Consider the following 18,867-nt stretch of genomic DNA (forward strand, 5'->3'; position numbering starts at 1 on the left):
AAAATCCCTCATATTTATTATTCCACAATCATTGGCAAAGATAATATTATTTCACAGTCTTTATACGCATGAATTGGAGGAAATATACAATTTAGTAAGTCAGTTATGACTTGTCAAAGAGACCTCAAAAACACAAAATACTTTATTTTTCTCTATGATGAAAAAGAGTAAACACTTTTGCTTTCTAATACTTAATCAGATTGTACCCATTTTTTAATAAAAGTTTACCCATATTACTTTACTCAAATATCTCAAATTACTTTAAATACATTGACTGGAAAGTATGATTAATTTCTCTAAATGTTTAAATCTTTTACTTTTAAAAAGGGCAAGCAAAGAACTCCCCCCACAATCTTTTCTCAGCTGGAAACCCTATATAGTATTGAAATCAAAGTGTACTGCATCTAAGCAAAGATCACTGAATTTCTGATTTATGGAAACTTTTCTAAAGCCTCCTATATGAGTTAGATTAATAAGGGAAAGCACTGTAAACTTCCAGACCCTTGAAGTCACCGCCAACACTGAAGTAACAGCTGTAACACTGTCTGTATTTAACTGTAAAATTTTCAGGAAGACTAAAGTATAACACTTATATTAAACAACAATAACTAAATGAAGAAATTAAATAAATATTGAAAAGCATTTTTAATGATTTAGCCCACATTCTGAGATTCTTGGAAGTCACATGACAACACATTAACCAACAACTAAAAGAAAGGGATAGTTTTTGGGAAAAAACAGGGATGGAAAAATAACACTTGATTTTACAAACTCTACATAGCTATAAAATAGAGAGTGGTCTTATTTTCTTAATGAGGAAATAGGTTGTACATGAGGATACTTAAAAATTCATGGAAATGGAATTAAACCCATGAGTTCATTTTTGATGAAATAATTTTTCTTTCTTTCTTTCTTTCCTTTTTCTTTTTTTTTTTTTTTTTTTTTTTTTTTTTTTTTTTTTTTTTAGGATTTTACTTATTCATTGAAAGGGAGAGAGAGAGAGAGAGAGAGAGAGAGAGAGAGAGATCTTTCATCTGCTGGTTTACTCCCAAATGGCCATTAGGTTTGTATGCCTATCTAGCCAGATGTTAAAAACATTGTTAGCTATGACTAATATCCAACAGGAGCTGATGTAGTGACACCTCCAATCCTTAGTCCCTTGCATAGCCCTGTGTCACTTTCTCCACACTGGTTCCCAGAATTCCCCTGTCGGATTAAGGTTGAAGTGTGCACAATGTTAACTGGGTTAACAATATTTTAGGGGGTTCTTGCCTCACTTCTATTGTTTATTTATTTATTTTTGACAGGCAGAGTGGACAGTGAGAGAGAGAGACAGAGAGAACGGTCTTCCTTTGCCGTTGGTTCACCCTCAAATGGCCGCCGAGGCCAGCATGCGCGGCCAGCGCACCACACTGATCCGAAGGCAGGAGCCAGGTACTTATCCTGGTCTCCCATGGGGTGCAGGGCCCAAGCACTTGGGCCATCCTCCACTGCACTCCTGGGCCACAGCAGAGGGCTGGCCTGGAAGAGGGGCAACCCGGAAAGAATCCGGCGCCCCGACCGGGACTAAAACCCGATGTGCTGGTGCCACATGGCGGAGGATTAGCCTAGTGAGCCACTGCACCGGCCCTTGCCTCACTTCTTTACTCTCCTATGACACTCCCACACACACCCAAAAAATTATTGGCACTGTAATCTTTGTCCCAATTTCTGCTTCCTAGGAGATTTTAGTCAATATAAGGCATGCAGGAGAAGAAAACCAGAGACAGATTAATAGACCTTTGAAGCAATCTGAATAGATGTAAAATGATAAGAAAGCATGGATTTAAATTGTGTGTGTGAAAAGTGATCCCTGTTAAATATAACAGTGGGAATAAGAGAGGGAGGAGATGCACAATTTGGGATATGCGCAATTGGACTTGCCCCAAATGGTGGAGTTAGAAACGTGCCAGGGGATTCCAATACAATCCCATCAAGGTGGCATGTACCAATGCCATCTCACTAGTCCAAGTGATTAACTTCAGTTCACAGTTGATCACACTGATAGGTCTAAGAGTCAAAGGGATCACACAAATAAGACTAGTGTCTGCTAATACTAACTGATAGAACCAAAAAGGGAGAGAACGATCCAACATGGGAAGTGAGATACACAGCAGACTCATAGACTGGCAGAAGTCCTAAGCAGCACTCTGGCCTCAGAATCAGTCATTAAGGCATTCGGATATGGCCGAAGAAGTCGTACATGAAAGATCTCTGCGAGTGAGATCCCAGTGGAAAGAACGGGGCTATCAAAGAAGGAGGTGCCTTTCTCTGAAGGGAGGAGAGAACTTCCACTTTGACTATGACCCTGTCGGAATAAGATCGAAGTCGGTGAACTCAAAAGGCTTCCATAGCCTTGGCAACTCATGACTAGAGCCTAGGGAGATTACTGACTCTGATGCCATAAACAAGAGTGTCAAATTGTTAAGTCAACAACAGGAGTCACTGTGTTCTTACTTCTCATGTTGGATCTGTCCTTAATGTGTTGTCCAATGTGAAGTAATGCTATAACTAGTACTGAAACAGTGTTTTACACTTTGTGTTTCTGTGTGGGTGCAAACTGATGAAATCCTTATTTAATATATACTGAATAGATCTTCTGTATATAAAGATAATTGAAAATGAATCTTGATGTGAATGGAATGGGAGAGGGAGTAGGAGATGGGAGGGCTGCGAGTGGGAGGGAAATTATGGAGGGAAGCCAATGTAATTCATAAACTGTACTTTGGAAATTTATATTTACTAAATAAAAAAATAAAATAAAAAATAAAGTGTGTGTGTGTGTGGACAAGGATTCTTATGTTTTTACATTTTCTCTTAAAACTCAACTCTCTTGAAAATTAAAGAACATGTATAGCAGTGTAAGCACTATTCTCTGTATAATATAGACCCTAGTGATTGTCCCTTTAATTATTTTGATATTTTTACAACTCCTTGTAGTAAAATACTCAGCAGTTCTTCTTGGGGTCTAGCATATCATGAGCAGTATTTTTGCTCCTTTTTATTTCATCAGCAGTTTCTTATCATCAAAGTTGCCTTCATTTAATCTAACTTCTAATTTTAATAAAATATATCAGAAAGGAGATACAAATTATACTCAAAATAGTGTATTTGGGTAAAGTTTAATTCCTGATAGAGAGTTCCTTATACTATAGCTATTAATATTAGCAAAGAAAAGAAGTATAATCTTGGAGAGGTTTCCATGATTCAGGCTACCAGAGCATCAGTGACTTCTATCTGATGACAGAGTGAGACTGATAGAGTAGAACAGTAAGGACAACAAAGGAAGAAAGTTGTGATTTCACTCTCTGTCCAGCCCACTGATTTCAAGGGGAATCAAGAGTAAAGAAGCCAGTGTGAAGTCCACAATCATCTTCAAGCACAGAGGTCTGCAAGAAGAGAGGAAAATGATGGGGCCAGTGCCCTGGCTCACTTGGTTAATCCTCTGCCTGCGGCGCTGGCATCCCGTATGGGTGCCAGGTTCTAGTCCCGGTTGCTCCTCTTCTAGTCCAGCTCTCTGCTGTGGCCCGGGAGGACAATGGAGGAACTTGGTCCCTGCACCCGCCTAGGAAACCAGGAAGAAGCACCTGGCTCCTGGCTTCGGATCAACGCAGCAGCCATTTGGGGAGTGAATCAATGGAAGGAAGACCTTTCTCTCTGTCTCTCTCTCTCACTGTCTATAACCCTACCTGTCAAAAAAAAAAAAAAAAAAAAAAAAGACCTGAGATGAATTGCTTGAAGGTGTCCCCTGTGTACAAACAGTGGCAATGTTAAGTCCTTATTCCCCAACAACCTCATGAGCCGATAGAGTTCCAGTGAAAACACAGCCCACTTTGGGGTTTGTGAAGTGTGTCCAGTAAAAGAAGCCGCAGAAAGCAGTGATTTTTTTTTCCTTCTACACAAAGGGAATAAAATCTTCAGAAAATAAATTCAGATAGCTTAATAATTCAACATCATATAACTAAGGAAAAAATAATGTGCCAAAGTCACTTTTTAAACAGGATGGTAATTAAGAGATTGTTTTCTCTTGATTCTTTTCTCTTAATAGTTTGGTGAATCTTATTATTCACCTACTGCTACATAATAAATAATTCTAAGATGTAGTGGTTTAGAATAAAACATTCACTATTTCACAGTTGCTGAGGGTTAAATATCTCAGCAGTGAAACACAAAAGCAGAAGAAATTCATACATAACAACAAATGCTATTTGAGTTTAAAAAGTCAGTAAATTTTTCAACTAAAAGATAAAACCTAATAATGAAAATTAATGATTAGAACTTCTCCAATTTACTGTTTAAAATTGGTTCACTTTAAGTCTGAGTAAAATAAATTTTATAAAACAAAAAAGGAATAGATTCTCTATGCCCTCATTCATATGTATTAATATAAAATATTGAGAAAACTGATAGATGAGTACATAGAAAATGATTCATTTATAAAACCTAAAAAAGTTTTAAAAGTGATATATAGAGCTCTAAAGCAGATTGATAAATAAATGAAGACAACGAATACAGCCTCAAATGTTGAATTTAACTAGTCATGCTTAAATCAATCAACAGAATATAAGCAATGCTATCAGTTTTGAGGGAGGGAGTAGAAAACTCTGGCAAATACAAACCATCATAAAGGATGAGCATTATTCATTGGAAATACATTATATTAAAATGCTCCAACTTCTTGTTCTGATTCTCAGTCTACAAAACAAAATTTGAATCTAACAGTAAAAGGAAGCCCTAACAACTGAGGTGAAATTGATTAGAAGATGCAGTATTTTAGTTAGACAGGAGCAATAATTTCAAGAGCTTTATTGTCCAACATTATGAATTTAGTTAATCACATATTTTATTCTTGAATCCTGTTAAGAGATTTTAAGTGTTCTGATCACAAATGAATGATAAACAGGTGAGGTAATGGACATGCTAATTAGCTTGATTCAGCTGTTCCACAATGTGTAAGTACTTCAAACTATTGTGCTATATCCGGTAAGCATACACATTTTTGTTAATTAAAACATAAAAAGGCATAGCTGACCTGAATATTGTCACCTATCTACTGCCTATTCATGATATTTGTCATCTATTTGCTTTTGCCTCTTTGTATGTTTTCACCTTTTTTCATTTCAACAACCTCAGTCTCTCTTTAATTTTCACACATGGAATATTTAAATTAACTGTACATGATATTTTCATGTTCTGTTGTTGACTAATCTCTAATCTTCAATTGCCTCCTACCTTGTTTTTTGTGCCACAATTAGGTGAACTGCTTATAATATCCATAGTGTGTGAACTCAGCCCATAATATATTTGACACATGTAATCTCTGTTAGGATGACAATTCAAAAATGTCCTCCCTGTGAAATAGCTCAAAATGTGTCCCTGTCTTATAATGACACTTTTATTATCCTTATATAGAGTTTAATATGTGATTGATCATCTCATCATTGTATTCAATGCTGATGTTATCTATAACTGTTATTTGATACTACCAGAAAACATCTATAAATATTTCATAAATATTCTATCAACCAAAATAGAAATAGATATAATTTTAAATCAAATGCATTATGTTCAAATGGTAATAAACATTTCACTAATATTTAAAATATAAAAATTAATTTTATATAATATTATCACTATAAAGTATCTTTAAAAATCAATTGGTTTAGAATCTCAATTTTAAAGACATTTTGGGTTTCATTATTGCTCACTCTTTAAAACTCAAAGAACCATGGAACATTGAGTTGACAATAGTGTTAGAATTCTGCCTGCCAATTTTCTTCTGGCTGAGGTAGGTTGGCTTCAGTTTAGTTCAATAAGATGCTGACCCTTTCGGTCTTCTATATGCAGCTAAAGAATTGCATCTCTACCGAGAACACCAGACACCAGCATCTCACTACCAAAATGATGACATCTAAAAGGTAAACTCCTTGACTGTGAATGACAACATTTGCAGCATCCAATCCATTGCTTTCAAAAGTTGCCTCAATTACTTCAGTTGTTCTGTCCCTCACTGCTTTAATGGAGACTTGCAGTTGCTAAAACCTTTCCCATCCTCTCCTGCATGGGATTGTAGCAGTCCAGGCCTGTAGGTTCTCTCCTTGATGAAGGAATGAGATGGGAGGGAAGAGAAAAGCAAAAGAATCATGTGCATGACTCATTCTCAGAAAAAAAAAATTCTCTAGCTCCTTTTGTTTATTTACTTACAGCAAATACAGGCGCAAAAACTCAAATTTCCACTTTGTTTCCTTTTAAGCCTTTTCCTGGATACCCTCATCAGCTCATTAACAATGTTTCCTTCAGTACATCTCGCCTCTCGCCCTTGCTACCTTTTTCATGCCTCATTAGATCTGGGCTTCTGCAGTGAAACGTGATTAGGCTCCTGAGCTACTCTTCATGGATGGGAATGGAAAAAAATAACAGTCCTACAAACAGAACATTCAGAACCATACAAATGCATCCTAGAGAAGTTTTATCTGCTCTGGAGCCTCACACAGGGAATTTTGATCAATCTAGAATTTACACAATTAATGAGGATCTGTTTTGAATAATTAGGATACGGCATGCATTGCAAAGGTCCTGCCATAGAGAAGACAGCAAGTTATGCATAACAAGTCAACAAATTGAAGTGTGTTAAGAAGCAGGTGGAAAGCCAGTTCATTAAAGGGTTGTTAGACCTGTGCAGCTTTTGCTCTTTACTGGCTTGTCTCAGTAATATTACCTTCTGAAGTAAAAAGTTAAAAGTTACTATTGAAAAACACATCAGTACTTTCCCTTTCTTATGCTGTGGGTGTGTTTCTGCCTTTATTTTGCAAGATAGCTGCTATATGCATAATTTAGCTCCCTTTCAGAGGACAGCCCAGGCTTAGTGTCACAATAAACCTTCAAGAATTGTTCTTTTTTTTTTTTAAAGAAAACAATTTACTTCTCAAATGTTCTTTTAAATTTGGCTTGATTTTCTACCTGGATGGCCAATAAATGCTTGATGTTTTCAGAAAATAGCTTTTTGAATTCTTCCTCTTTCACTTGTACATTTTTTTTTTCTGTCATACCAGCATTTCCATCCTGCTGAGCCTTGGTGTCCTCACCTATTTGTAATAATGTATGCTGATAACTCTACTCTTAAGGGAAATGAGAGATCTGCAAGCAATCAATACATAAATATAAAAGAGCAGATGGTTTGAGATGGAAGAAAAGAATAAATGAGCAGTTTAAAATAAAACTATGTGTAATTTCTACACTCTCTAAGGCCAAACCAAATTGAAAATGATGAATTAGGAGTGGGCATTTGGTGTAGCAATTAGCATATTGCTTGGGATGCTCACGTTTCTTACCAGTATATCTGGATTCCAGTTTTGGCCCACCTTGTGATTCCAGCTTCCTGCTGACATGCCTCTGGGAGGCTGCAGATGATGTCTCAAGTAGTTGAATCCTTGTCATTCACATGGGAGACTCTCTGGCTTCTGGCTTCTGCCTGGCCCAGCCCTGGCTATTGCAGGCAACTGGGGCAGAGGGTAAACAGCAGATGAGAACTCTCCCTCTCTCCCTCTCTCCCTCTCTCCCTCTCTCCCTCTCTCCCTCTCTCCCTCTTTCCCTCTCTCCCTCTCTCCCTCTCTCCCTCTCTCCCTCTCCCCTCCCTTTCAAATACCTAAATAATTAATTGGAAAATTATGAAATAGATAACAAAGAAAAGTGATACTGAGTCTTCATCTTGATCACATCACATGTTCAAAAGAGTACCTCGAAATTCATGGAAACATAGAATTAAAAGATGCTTATTTTGAGTGTCAATTATTAAATCAACAACAGGAGTCACTGTGCACTAACTCCCCATGTAGGATCTCTGTCCTTAATGTGTTGTACTATGTGAATTAATGGTATAACTAGTACTCAAACGGTACTTTATATTTTGTGTTTCTGTGTGGGTGCAAACTGTTGAAACCTTTACTGAGTATATACTAAATTGATCTTCTGTATATAAAGATAATTGAAAATGAATCTTGATGTGATTGGAATGGGAGAGGGAGTGGGAGATGAAATGGTTGCAGGTGGGAGGGAGGTTATGGAGGGAAAAGGCTGCTATAATCCAAAAGTTGTACTTTGGAAATTTATATTTATTAAATAAATGTTTTTTAAAAAGATGCTTATTTTGTCACAAAAAGCTAAAAATCCATACATGCATACAAGAGATCTTTAAAAATTTCACAAGAAATGGGAGTATTATACAAAAATAAACTATTCAAGTATTAAAACCTTTTTGCATCAAAGCGAACTAATCATTTAATATTATTTTCACACATACTTTTTGAAGTACCCATGTATTGATAAAGTAATGTATAGTAACCTTGGCCATGTGTGCTCTAACCCATCAGAAATTAGAAATTAATGTGTCACTGACCATGGCATCCAGTTGAAGTAGAAACAGTAAATTGGTCAAAAGCATAATTTTGAAGGATAAAAAGGAGACCCAGCCTCCTTCTGTAGACTACTGAGGAGTGAATTTGAACAATAAAACTATCTTCCCACAGTGCTTCCTCAAGGTGTTGGAAACAGTTGAGCAAAGTGCTTTCAGTTATACCTGGAGTGGATTAAGATGAGGACTAACTCTGAGAGAAATCCCTCACCCAGTCTATCTTACAAAGTGTTTAAGTCTTCTTCTGGAAACGTGATAACTAGCAAATATCTGAAATAAAATAAAACAAGTCCCTTTTCTCCTTTCCAAGAATTTCCTGGGAAGCACGCTGTTTATTACTAACTCCAAGAGTATTTTTGGGCAGACTTTGCCAGCCTCTGTCTTTTATATTACGATATTCCTCCCTCTCCCCCTCCCCCTCCCCCTCCCTCTCCCTCTCCCTCCTCCAACCCCTCCTCCTCCCCCTCCCCCTCTCCCTTACCCTCTCCACCAACATTCTTCCATTCAGAATTGTCAGAATTAACATCCTGTCAGTACTACATATTTCACCCTTGGTTTTGTTCCCCTTTCCTTCTGAGACGTGGTGATAGCCATACTACGTGCTGGAGTCCTAGGGTGTAAGAAAATGTGATACAAGCAGAGGCTTGAAAAGTGTGTGTTTTCCTTCTTGCAGGTCCCATCTTCTCACCAGGTAAGAGTGATATGAGATCAAATCCCAGCTCTGTGGTGGATGTGAGATTGTGAAGGAGAACTGAAGCCACTGTGTAAGTCTGCAACCTCCCAGTTAGTATGCCAGCTGACTGCAGACACATGAGCAAGAACATAGGAAATAACCCCAGATGGGCCCAGATTTGCAGAACTACCCAGCAGTCCAACAGATTTACAACAAATGGTTGCCATTTTAAGAGTACGATCTTTGGTCTGGTATAGCTGAAACATTATTGAGGCAAAAGAAAACTGAAATAGTTAATGCACATAAACACACACAGACACACACTCTGTTATGACCCAAATGTGTAAGTCAATGCACGTAAACACACACACGCACACACAGACATACACCCTGTTATGACCCAAATGTGTATACCCATCCCCCAGTTCATATACTGAAACTAACTCCCAATGTCATAATATTAGGCTAGTAATATTAGGAGATATTTCAGTGGTGATTAGGTCATGAGGACAGCATTCTCATGAACAGAAATTAGTACTTTGAAAAAAGAACTCTGGAGAGGGTTTAGATCTACTGGTTATGACATCTCTTCACATACTCACATTTGATAGTGAAGTATCCAGGATCACATCCTGATCCTGCTTCTTACTAATGCACACCTAAGAAGGCAGCAAATGATGGCTCAGGTATTTGCTTCCTAGCCACCCACATGAGATATCTCAAAGAGCTGCCAGTTCCTGGCTTTGATCCAGCTCAATCCCAACATTGTAGGCATTCAGAGTGACCTCACAGATTGTAGAGAGATCTCCTCCCCCTTACCTTTCAGACAGATAAAAGAAATAAGTAATTCTGGGGGAAAGAGATCAAAGGAAGGGCCCCAGACTTTCTGCCACATGGGGTTACAGCAAAATGATTGTCATCTATAAGAAGGGCCCTCATTTCACACCAAAAGAGTCACTGCTTTCATGTAGGAATTCCCAGCCACCAGAACTGTGAGAAATAAATGTCTTCTGTTTATAAGCTACCTGGTTTATGGTGTTTTGTTACAGTAGCTCAAAGAGGCTAATACACACAGAAACACACAGCTTTGCATCATCCCAATTGAAGGGTGAAGGTGGAAGTCCCGCAGGCATCTTAAAAGTAGATTACCAGTTGCCCTCAATAAACTAGAGTTGCATGTGAGTGGTAAAGGTGGATATTTTCTATATCCACACCTATCATTCATCTGTCGCTGGGAGACTTGCTATTTGGCGTTACTCTGAAAATCAGTTTACTCTTTCTGGATAGATTACTTGCTGAGTCTGAGCTCTGAAAATATTTTGTTACTTGGGTCGAACCTAGAGACCAGAAGAATGCTGTCCAACAATGTTAAATGATAATGGTGTTTATGATCTACTCTCCTCCCTGATCTTCCACATCTGCCCTTGTACTGCTCGGTTTAACTTTATGGACTATCCTGAAAACTAATGATTCCTAAAGGTTAAGGTTTTTCAATGAATATAAAGTCATGAATATTAGTTTTCTCCTTTATAGTCTCATGGTCTATAAGAAATTTCAGTTTAAGCATTTTCCCTTGCTTAATAACAAGGAAGGTTAAAGGATGCCTATTTCTTGTCAAGGCCTTATCAATAAAATAATAATGAGGGACAATCTAGACATACCAAAGGTTAGGAACAGGGTATTGGTGCTTGTGCAGGGACATTCTCTTCTGAAGGTTTATTTGAAACATAAGGGAGGTGTACTGTTAACTGCTGCTCTTTTATGGAATGATATCATTTAAAGTGTCCCATCATTCTTATTGAAATACCAGGTTACCTAGCACAGGTTACGAACCCATGCTCAGGTAATTAAATTGTCTTCTCACTTAAATAGCTTTGTTGAGAAATGGTGGTCTAATTAAACTGGATTTTTACACTCCTGTATTTGCAAAGTGAACAATCACTATGGGAACTCCCCCTTTCTACCCTTGCACTGTATTGTAAAGCAGATATTAAGGAAGGAAAAACAGTTTGTGGGAAAATGTAATTAAAACATAAGTATTTTAGTGCCAAAATGAAATCCGTGCACAGGTTTTTCATACTTCCTAATTTCCATGAACTTTTGAAGATCCCAAATATGTATTCACTCCCAATTAAGGACAATGCTAAGAGCTGCAGAACTGTAAAGAGAAGTACTCAAGATAATGAAGTCAACAGGGACAGAACTATGAGGCACGATTTAGTGTTGGGTCCTCACACTCTAGTTGTATAACATCTTGCAAGTTCAAGTGTTCTTTTAGCAAAATAAAATCTTTGTCATGATTTAGAGATCTTAATTTGTAGCCGGCTCATAATAGCACACAAATATCATTGATTAGGTTAAGTTCAGCTTATTATTTTATTTGTTCATTTATCTATTTGATTCAAAAAGCAGGGAGAGAGACAGAGAATGGGCAGGGGAGAAATTTTTTTCACCAGCAGTTCACTCTTTAAATAGCCAAAATGACCAGGGTAGGACCAAGTCGAAGCCAGGACCTAGAACTCAATTTGTGTCTCCCAAGTGGGTGGCAGAGACTCAAATAACTGGGCCATCACTGCTGTTTCTCAAGGTGTTATTCAGTAGGAAACAGGGTCGGAAACAAGCCAGGACTCCATCCCAGGCACTAGGATATGGCAAGCAGGCACACCAAGTGGCATTTTAACCATTAGACCAATTGTTTACACCTTAACTATTCTACAGACTTACAGTTCTTCAATTCAGAATCCGGGGAACCACATAAAAAAGATTAATATTCAAAACAGGCCAATTACCCCCTAAATAAATACATTGCCATATCCCCCTTTCCCTTTGTTAGAATGTGCCCACAGAATTGCTTATATCATTCAAATCTGGGTTTGAGGACCGGCATTGTGGCATAGCTGGTAAAGCTGTCTCCTGTACCACTCTAACACTAGCATGTCATATGGGTGCTGCTGGTTCATGTTCCAGCTGCTCCACTTGGGTCCCTACCACACACACAAGAAACATGGATGAAGCTCCTGGGTCCAGACTTTGGCCTGGCACGGTGCTGACCATCATGGGCATTCAGGGAGTGAACTATCAGATGGAAGATTCTCTCTCTCTCTCTTTCTCTCTCCCCCTCTCCCTCTCCCTCTCCCTCTCCCTCTCCCTCTCCCTCTCCCTCTCCCTTTTCCTCTCTGTCTGTAACAATTTCAAAGTAAATAAATAAATCTTCAAAACAAAAAAGAGTATGAATTTGGAATTTAAGGATTGTGCTTAAGTTTTATCTATGTCCCTCAGTATGATATAAAACTAATTACTCAATTTCTTTCAGAATCAGAGCTTTTTAAATTAACAAGTATGATGAGACTTTGTGAAGTTCCATAAGGAATAGATGAAAAAGTACAGATAAATTTCCTGTACCTTGCCTGACTCCTACTAAGTGTGTGTTAAATAGTAGCTTTGATTATTTTTGCTATTGCTGGTATCTTGACTTTACTGCCCAACGTGATTATAATAAATATAGGTGAAAGCTGCCTGTGTATATTATAGTCAATGAGCTTCCTACCAATTATACTTCAGTGGCCAAATTTCTTTCTCAAAATTGGATTATCTTCCATTTTCTCTCCTAATCCCCTGGAAATTGGCTTGCATTACAAATATTCTTAAGTAAAATAGAGTGTGCCTTATTAAAAATGATATACATTATTAATAATAGGGAAGCATATATCATTGATTAAAAGTTAGCAAGGAGTAGCAAGTATTATATACAAGAGTTGGTCTTTGAAATAATGGCACAGGCTGGGCTCCAAGAATTTAGGGGTTGACATTGCCAGAGGGCCTGCACTTGAATCTTGTTGCTAGTCATATCTTGTTGTGTAGACATACAGCTCTTAATTTTTCTATAATATTTAGTTAGTTAGTTAGTTAGCTAGTTGAAAGGCAGCGTTTCAGAGAGAGAGAGAAAAACTGTAAGAGTGAGACAGGGAGTGAGGAAGAGAGAGATCTTCCATCCTCTAGTTCACTCCCCAAAATGCTGCAACATCCCTTATTGGGGCAAGCCAAAGCCAGGAGTCTTGAACTCCATCCCAGTCACACACACACACACACACACACACACAGCTTCGGTGCCTTTTAAGGCATATTAGCAGGGAACCGGATGGTAAGTGGAGCAGCCAGGACTTAAACCCGGACTCATATGGGATGCCACTGTAGGCAGCCTTTGGACAAGTTAAGGCCAATCTAAGTCTTGAGGAATTCCTGGGATAAGAAAGTCACATACTCCATCCTGAAGGAGGATGACATCCTGAAGGAGGATGATAATCAAGAATGCTCTGTTAAAACTTTCTGTGCTACCTGAGGCCCTGATAAGTTGCTTACGTACGTTGTTCTCTTTTGTGCTTCTTTGTGCTTCTTTGTGCTTCTTCGTTCTGCAGCTGGTTATGTATAAATACCACTAGGACTTTAGAATAAACGAGCCTTGATTAGCCCTGTTGTCTTAGCTCCATTCTCTGTGCCCTTGTCCCTCTTTCCATTCCCACTCCCTCCTTCAGGTTCCGTTCGACTGGTGTGGCTGGCCCACACATGCCACCATTGCAAGTAGAGGCTTAACCCATTGTGTCACCATGCTAGTCCCAACATAATGTCTCTGTAACTCTTAGCACATAATTCCCCATCAATTACTCAGAGTGAGATATTACAGCTATTTCTGTCTAGCTACCCCCAAATCCTGCTGTGGCTTTGGTCTCCAGTCTTGACTTAGAAGAAACCATCACTTTTCTTAGTAGAACTTAGTAATTAAACTCTGAAGTCCTGAGTTGTTGTTTTTTTTTGTTTTTGTTTTGTTTTTTTTTTGTTTGTTTGTTTTTTGATGTCTGTCCTGTCTTGGTCTAATATGTCCTCATTGTTTGTTAAGTAATTAACATACAATTATTCTTAGGTGTTTAAATTTTAACTGAAAAGTGATCCCTGTTAAATATAAGAGTGGGAATAAGAGAGGGAGGAGATGCACAATTTGGGACATGCTCAATCAGACTTGCCCCAAATGGTGGAGTTAGAAACGTGCCAGGGGATTCCAATACAATCCCATCAAGGTGGCATGTACCAATGCCATCTCACTAGTCCAAGTGATCAACTTCAGTTCACAGTTGATCACACTGATAGGTCTAAGAGTCAAAGGGATCACACAAATAAGACTAGTGTCTGCTAATACTAACTGATAGAATCAAAAAGGGAGAGAACGATCCAACATGGGAAGTGGGACACACAGCAGACTCACAGAATGACAGATGTCCTAAATAGCACTCTGGCCTCAGAATCAGCCCTTAAGGCATTTGGATATGGCTGAAGAGCCATGAGAGTATTTTAGGCATGGAAAACCAAGACACTCTGGAAAAAAAAAAAAACCTAAATGAAAGATCTCTGCAAGTGAGATCCCAATGGAAAGAACGGGGCCATCAAAGAAGGAGGTACCTTTCTCTGAAGGGAGGAGAGAACTTCCACTTTGACTATGACCCTGTTGGAATAAGATCGAAGTTGGCGAACCCAAAAGGATTCCATAGCCTTGGCAACTCATGACTAGAGCCTAGGGAGATTACTGACGCCATAAACAAGAGTGTCAAATTGTTAAGTCAACAACAGGAGTCACTGTGTACTTACTTCTCATGTTGGATTTGTACTTAATGTGTTGTTCAATTTGAAGTAATGCTATAACTAGTACTCAAACAGTATTTTTACACTTTATGTTTCTGTGTGGGTGCAAACTGATGAAATCTTTACTTAATATATACTGAATTGATCTTCTGTATATAAAGATAATTGAAAATGAATCTTGATGTGAATGGAATGGGAGAGGGAGCAGGAGATGGGAGGGCTGCGAGTGGGAAGGAAAGTATGGGGGGAGCCAATGTAATTCATAAACTGTACTTTGGAAATTTATATTTACTAAATTAAAAAAAGGAAAAAAATAAAACATAGCATCTTAAACACCACCCATTAAAAGAGGTTAAAAGAAAAAAAAAAGATAGGACATGACTATTGAAGGACCTCTACTTCTCTACTTCTACTAATTATTCTATTATTATAGAATTCGTTTCCCATATATAGTTGAAGAGAAGAAACTTTCCATGCTTAAGAAATAATGAGAAGGGACTTGCGTTGTGGCATAGCAGGTAAAGCCACTACTTGAGACCTCAGCATCCAATATGGGCACTGATTTGAGACCTGGATGTCCCAATTCTGATCCACCTCACTGCTAATGGCCTGGGAAAGCAGTGGAAAATGGCCCAAGTGTTTGGGCCCCTGCTACTCATATGGGAGACCCAGAAGAGGCTCCTGGCTTCTTGCTTCAGCATGGCCCAGTTCTAGCTCTTGCATTCATCTTGGAAGAAAACTAGCAGATGTTCTCTCTCTTCCTCTATATCTGTAATTCTCACTTTCAAATAAATAAATAAATTATTTTAAAAATACTGATAAATGCTTAATGTCACTTTTAATAAAGAATTAAGTTACATGATATACCTATACTTAATTACTATCTTAATAAATCCACTTAAAATATTATTCAAATTTTCCACATTTATTTGAACTCAGAAGTTATTTTTTACATTATTTTGCTATGGCCTTCCCTTCTTATATCAAAAATAACATTATTATCTATTGCTGTTAATGTCCTTTTCCACAGTAGAAGAACACATTCTCTCTCAGCCCATGTACAAATTTGATAAATAGATTTAGCTGTACAATGAACTAGCAAGGAGGGCTTTTGTGAGTTTGTGACTCATTTTCCAGATTTTCCAATTCATTAATACAGTGACATTTCTCTGGCTCCAATTTGCATGAGAGTTGTTATCTAATAGCCAGTCTTGGTTTGCTTTTTGTTTGTTTCACTTGAACTTTTTTGGCAGTCTGCTTTAGACCATGCACTCTTCCCCAGATTAAATGTTTTATATAACAAATGCTTCCTAAAAAAAATTTTTTTTGACAAGCAGAGAGGACAGTGAGAGAGAGAGACAGAGAGAAAGGTCTTCCTTTTTTCCGTTGGTTCATCCCCCAATGGCCGCTGCGGCCCGTACACTGCAGCTGGTATGCTGCGCTGATCCAAAGCCAGGAACCAGGTGCTTCTCCTGGTCTCCCATGCGGGTGCAGGGCCCAAGCACTTGGGCCATCCTCCACTGCACTCCTGGGCCACAGCAGAGAGCTGGACTGGAAGAGGAGCAACCGGGACAGAAATGGCGCCCCGACCGGGACTAGAACCCGGTGTGCCGGCATCACAGGCAGAGGATTAGCCTAGTGAGCCACGGTGCTGGCCCTAAAATATTTTAATAGGGAGAGGGAGGCGGTGGCCGGGCTGTGGGGTACGAGCCCGGGGCGGTCTCAGAGTAAGCGAAGCGCCACGCAGTCTGAGCCCGCCACCCGCCGCAGAGCCATGGGGATTGGCACCGAGATCAGCTGCAAGATCCGGAGTGCCGTTAAGGAGAAACTGCAAGAATTGGGAGCTTATGTCGATGAAGAACTTCCTGATTACATTATGGTGATGGTGGCCAACAAGAACAGTCAGGACCAAATGACAGAGGACCTGTCCCTGTTTCTAGGGAACAACACAATTCGAATCACCGTGTGGCTTCATGGTGTATTAGATAAACTTCGTTCTATTACAACTAAACCTTCTAGTCTAAAGTCTTCTGATACCAATATCTTTGATAGTATTGTGCCTTCAACCAAGAGCAGTTTCAGTCGGGGAGATGAGAGAAGGCATGAAGTTACGGTGCCACCTCTTGCCGTTTCCAGCAGTAGACCTGAAAAAAGAGATTCCAGAGTTTCTACAAGTTCACAGGAGCAGAAAACTACTGTTAGGCAGACTTACGATGATGGAGCTGCAACCCGACTGATGTCAACAGTGAAACCTCTGAGGGAACCAGCTCCCTCTGAAGATGTGATTGATATTAAGCCAGAACCAGATGATCTCTTTGATGAAAACTTCAATTTTGTGCAGGAGAATCCCTTATCTCAGAAAAAACCAACAGTGACACTTACATATGGTTCTTCTCATCCTTCTATTGAAATTTACCGACCACCTGCAAGTCGAAGTTCAGAGTGGTGCTCATTTAAACAGGTTGCAATTTCAGCAGCAGCAGAACAGTGGTCATGCTAGCAAGCAACTTGATGCACAGAACAGCCGGGTGTATGAAACAGGACGTTTGTGTGAGCCAGAAGTACTCTCCAGCTTAGAAGAGACTTACAGTCCTTTCTTCAAAAATAGTTCGGAAAAAATGGGTATTGAGGATGAAAACTTTCGGAAGAGAAAGTTGCCTGTGGTAAGTTCAGTTGTTAAAGTAAAAAAGTTCAGTCTTGATGGAGAAGAGGAGGAAGAAGATGATGACTATGGCCCCCAGACAGGAAGCGTCTCCAGCAGTGTATCAGTGCCTGCAAAGCCTGAGAGGAGTTCCACAGAAGCAGACATTTCCAGTTGCTCCCAGAACGCGAACCTCTCAAGAAGAATTGCTACCAGAAGTGGTTCAAGGGCAAAGCAGGATCCCCAGAATAAGTCCCCCCATGAAAGAAGAGGAAACAAAAGGAGATAATATAGAAAAAAGTCAAGGAACTCAACAGAGGCAGTTACTGTCCCGCCTGCAGATTGACCCAGCAATGGCGGAAACACTGCAGATTAGTCAAGCTGAGATGAGTGAGCTGAGTGTAGCACAGAAACCAGAGAAGCTCTTGGAGCGCTGCAAGTACTGGCCAGCTTGTAAAAACGGGGGTGAGTGTGCATACCACCATCCGGTGTCACCCTGCAAAGCCTTCCCCAACTGTAAATTTGCTGAAAAGTGTTTATTTGTTCATCCAAATTGTAAATATGATGCAAAGTGCACTAAACCAGATTGTCCCTTCACTCATGTGAACAGAAGAATTCCAGCACTGCCTCCAAAACCAGTTACAACACCAGGAATACCTTCTAGTAGTCAGCTCTGCCGTTACTTCCCGGCTTGTAAAAAAATGGAATGTCCCTCTATCACCCAAAACATTGTAGGTTTAACACTCAGTGTATGAGACCAGACTACACATTTTACCATCCCACCATTACTGTACCACCACGACATGCCTTGAAATGGATTTGGCCTCAAACCAGTGAATGACAGTCCTACATGGCAGAAGATTATGCAGTTTGAAAGTTTCTGTCTACTGCTGAAAGATTCTACAGAACTTGTCAGATCTTTGAAACTTGAAATATCTTGCTTTCATAATATGACGTTTATTGCCTAAAAAAATAAAATAAAATATTTTAATAATATATATTATTACAAAATAAATCCAATTTGACTGAAATATAGTTAGAAAATTGAAAGCAAGCTATTAGTGTACACACATCTTGATTAATGATTTAAATTTTCTGTATATGTAATAATAATTTCAAAATAATGATAAAATAAAATATACTAGGAAAAATTTACAATTAGTGTAATAGGTTTTGGAAGTATATGGGAGCTCCTTTGATGAAAAAGTTACATACTCAGTACTCATATACAGTCAATGGCTTTACATACGTAATTGAAGAAAATGTAAATTCCAGATAGAAAGATGGGAAAGAAAAAAAATAGGGTATACTTTTTTCCAACCAAATTGATGATCCCCAGAACTCTGTCTGTGGACTGTGGCTACAAGGTTTAGGACATCACCCTTACAGGAATGTTTTTGTTGTTTTGTTTGCATGAAGATTCCCAGAAAGGAGTTTCCTTTGTTTATTTGTTTTAGTCACTTGACTTTGGTA

At 38.9% G+C, this 18,867-nt stretch overlaps 1 protein-coding gene across 1 annotated transcript; it reads left to right on the top strand.

Moving 5' to 3' along the window:
- The first annotated feature begins 16,527 nt into the window (after positions 1–16,527).
- Positions 16,528–18,355, top strand: LOC100337746 (zinc finger CCCH domain-containing protein 14-like). The gene is given in 4 exon segments (XM_051820236.2): positions 16,528–17,192; positions 17,194–17,541; positions 17,543–18,105; positions 18,108–18,355. Coding segments are annotated over 4 exon segments (1,704 nt in total). The 3' UTR covers positions 18,236–18,355.
- Positions 18,356–18,867: the final 512 nt, after the last annotated feature.

The sequence above is a fragment of the Oryctolagus cuniculus genome, chromosome 8 (assembly GCF_964237555.1).
Source record: "Oryctolagus cuniculus chromosome 8, mOryCun1.1, whole genome shotgun sequence".
In the NCBI taxonomy this organism is placed as follows: domain Eukaryota; kingdom Metazoa; phylum Chordata; class Mammalia; order Lagomorpha; family Leporidae; genus Oryctolagus; species Oryctolagus cuniculus.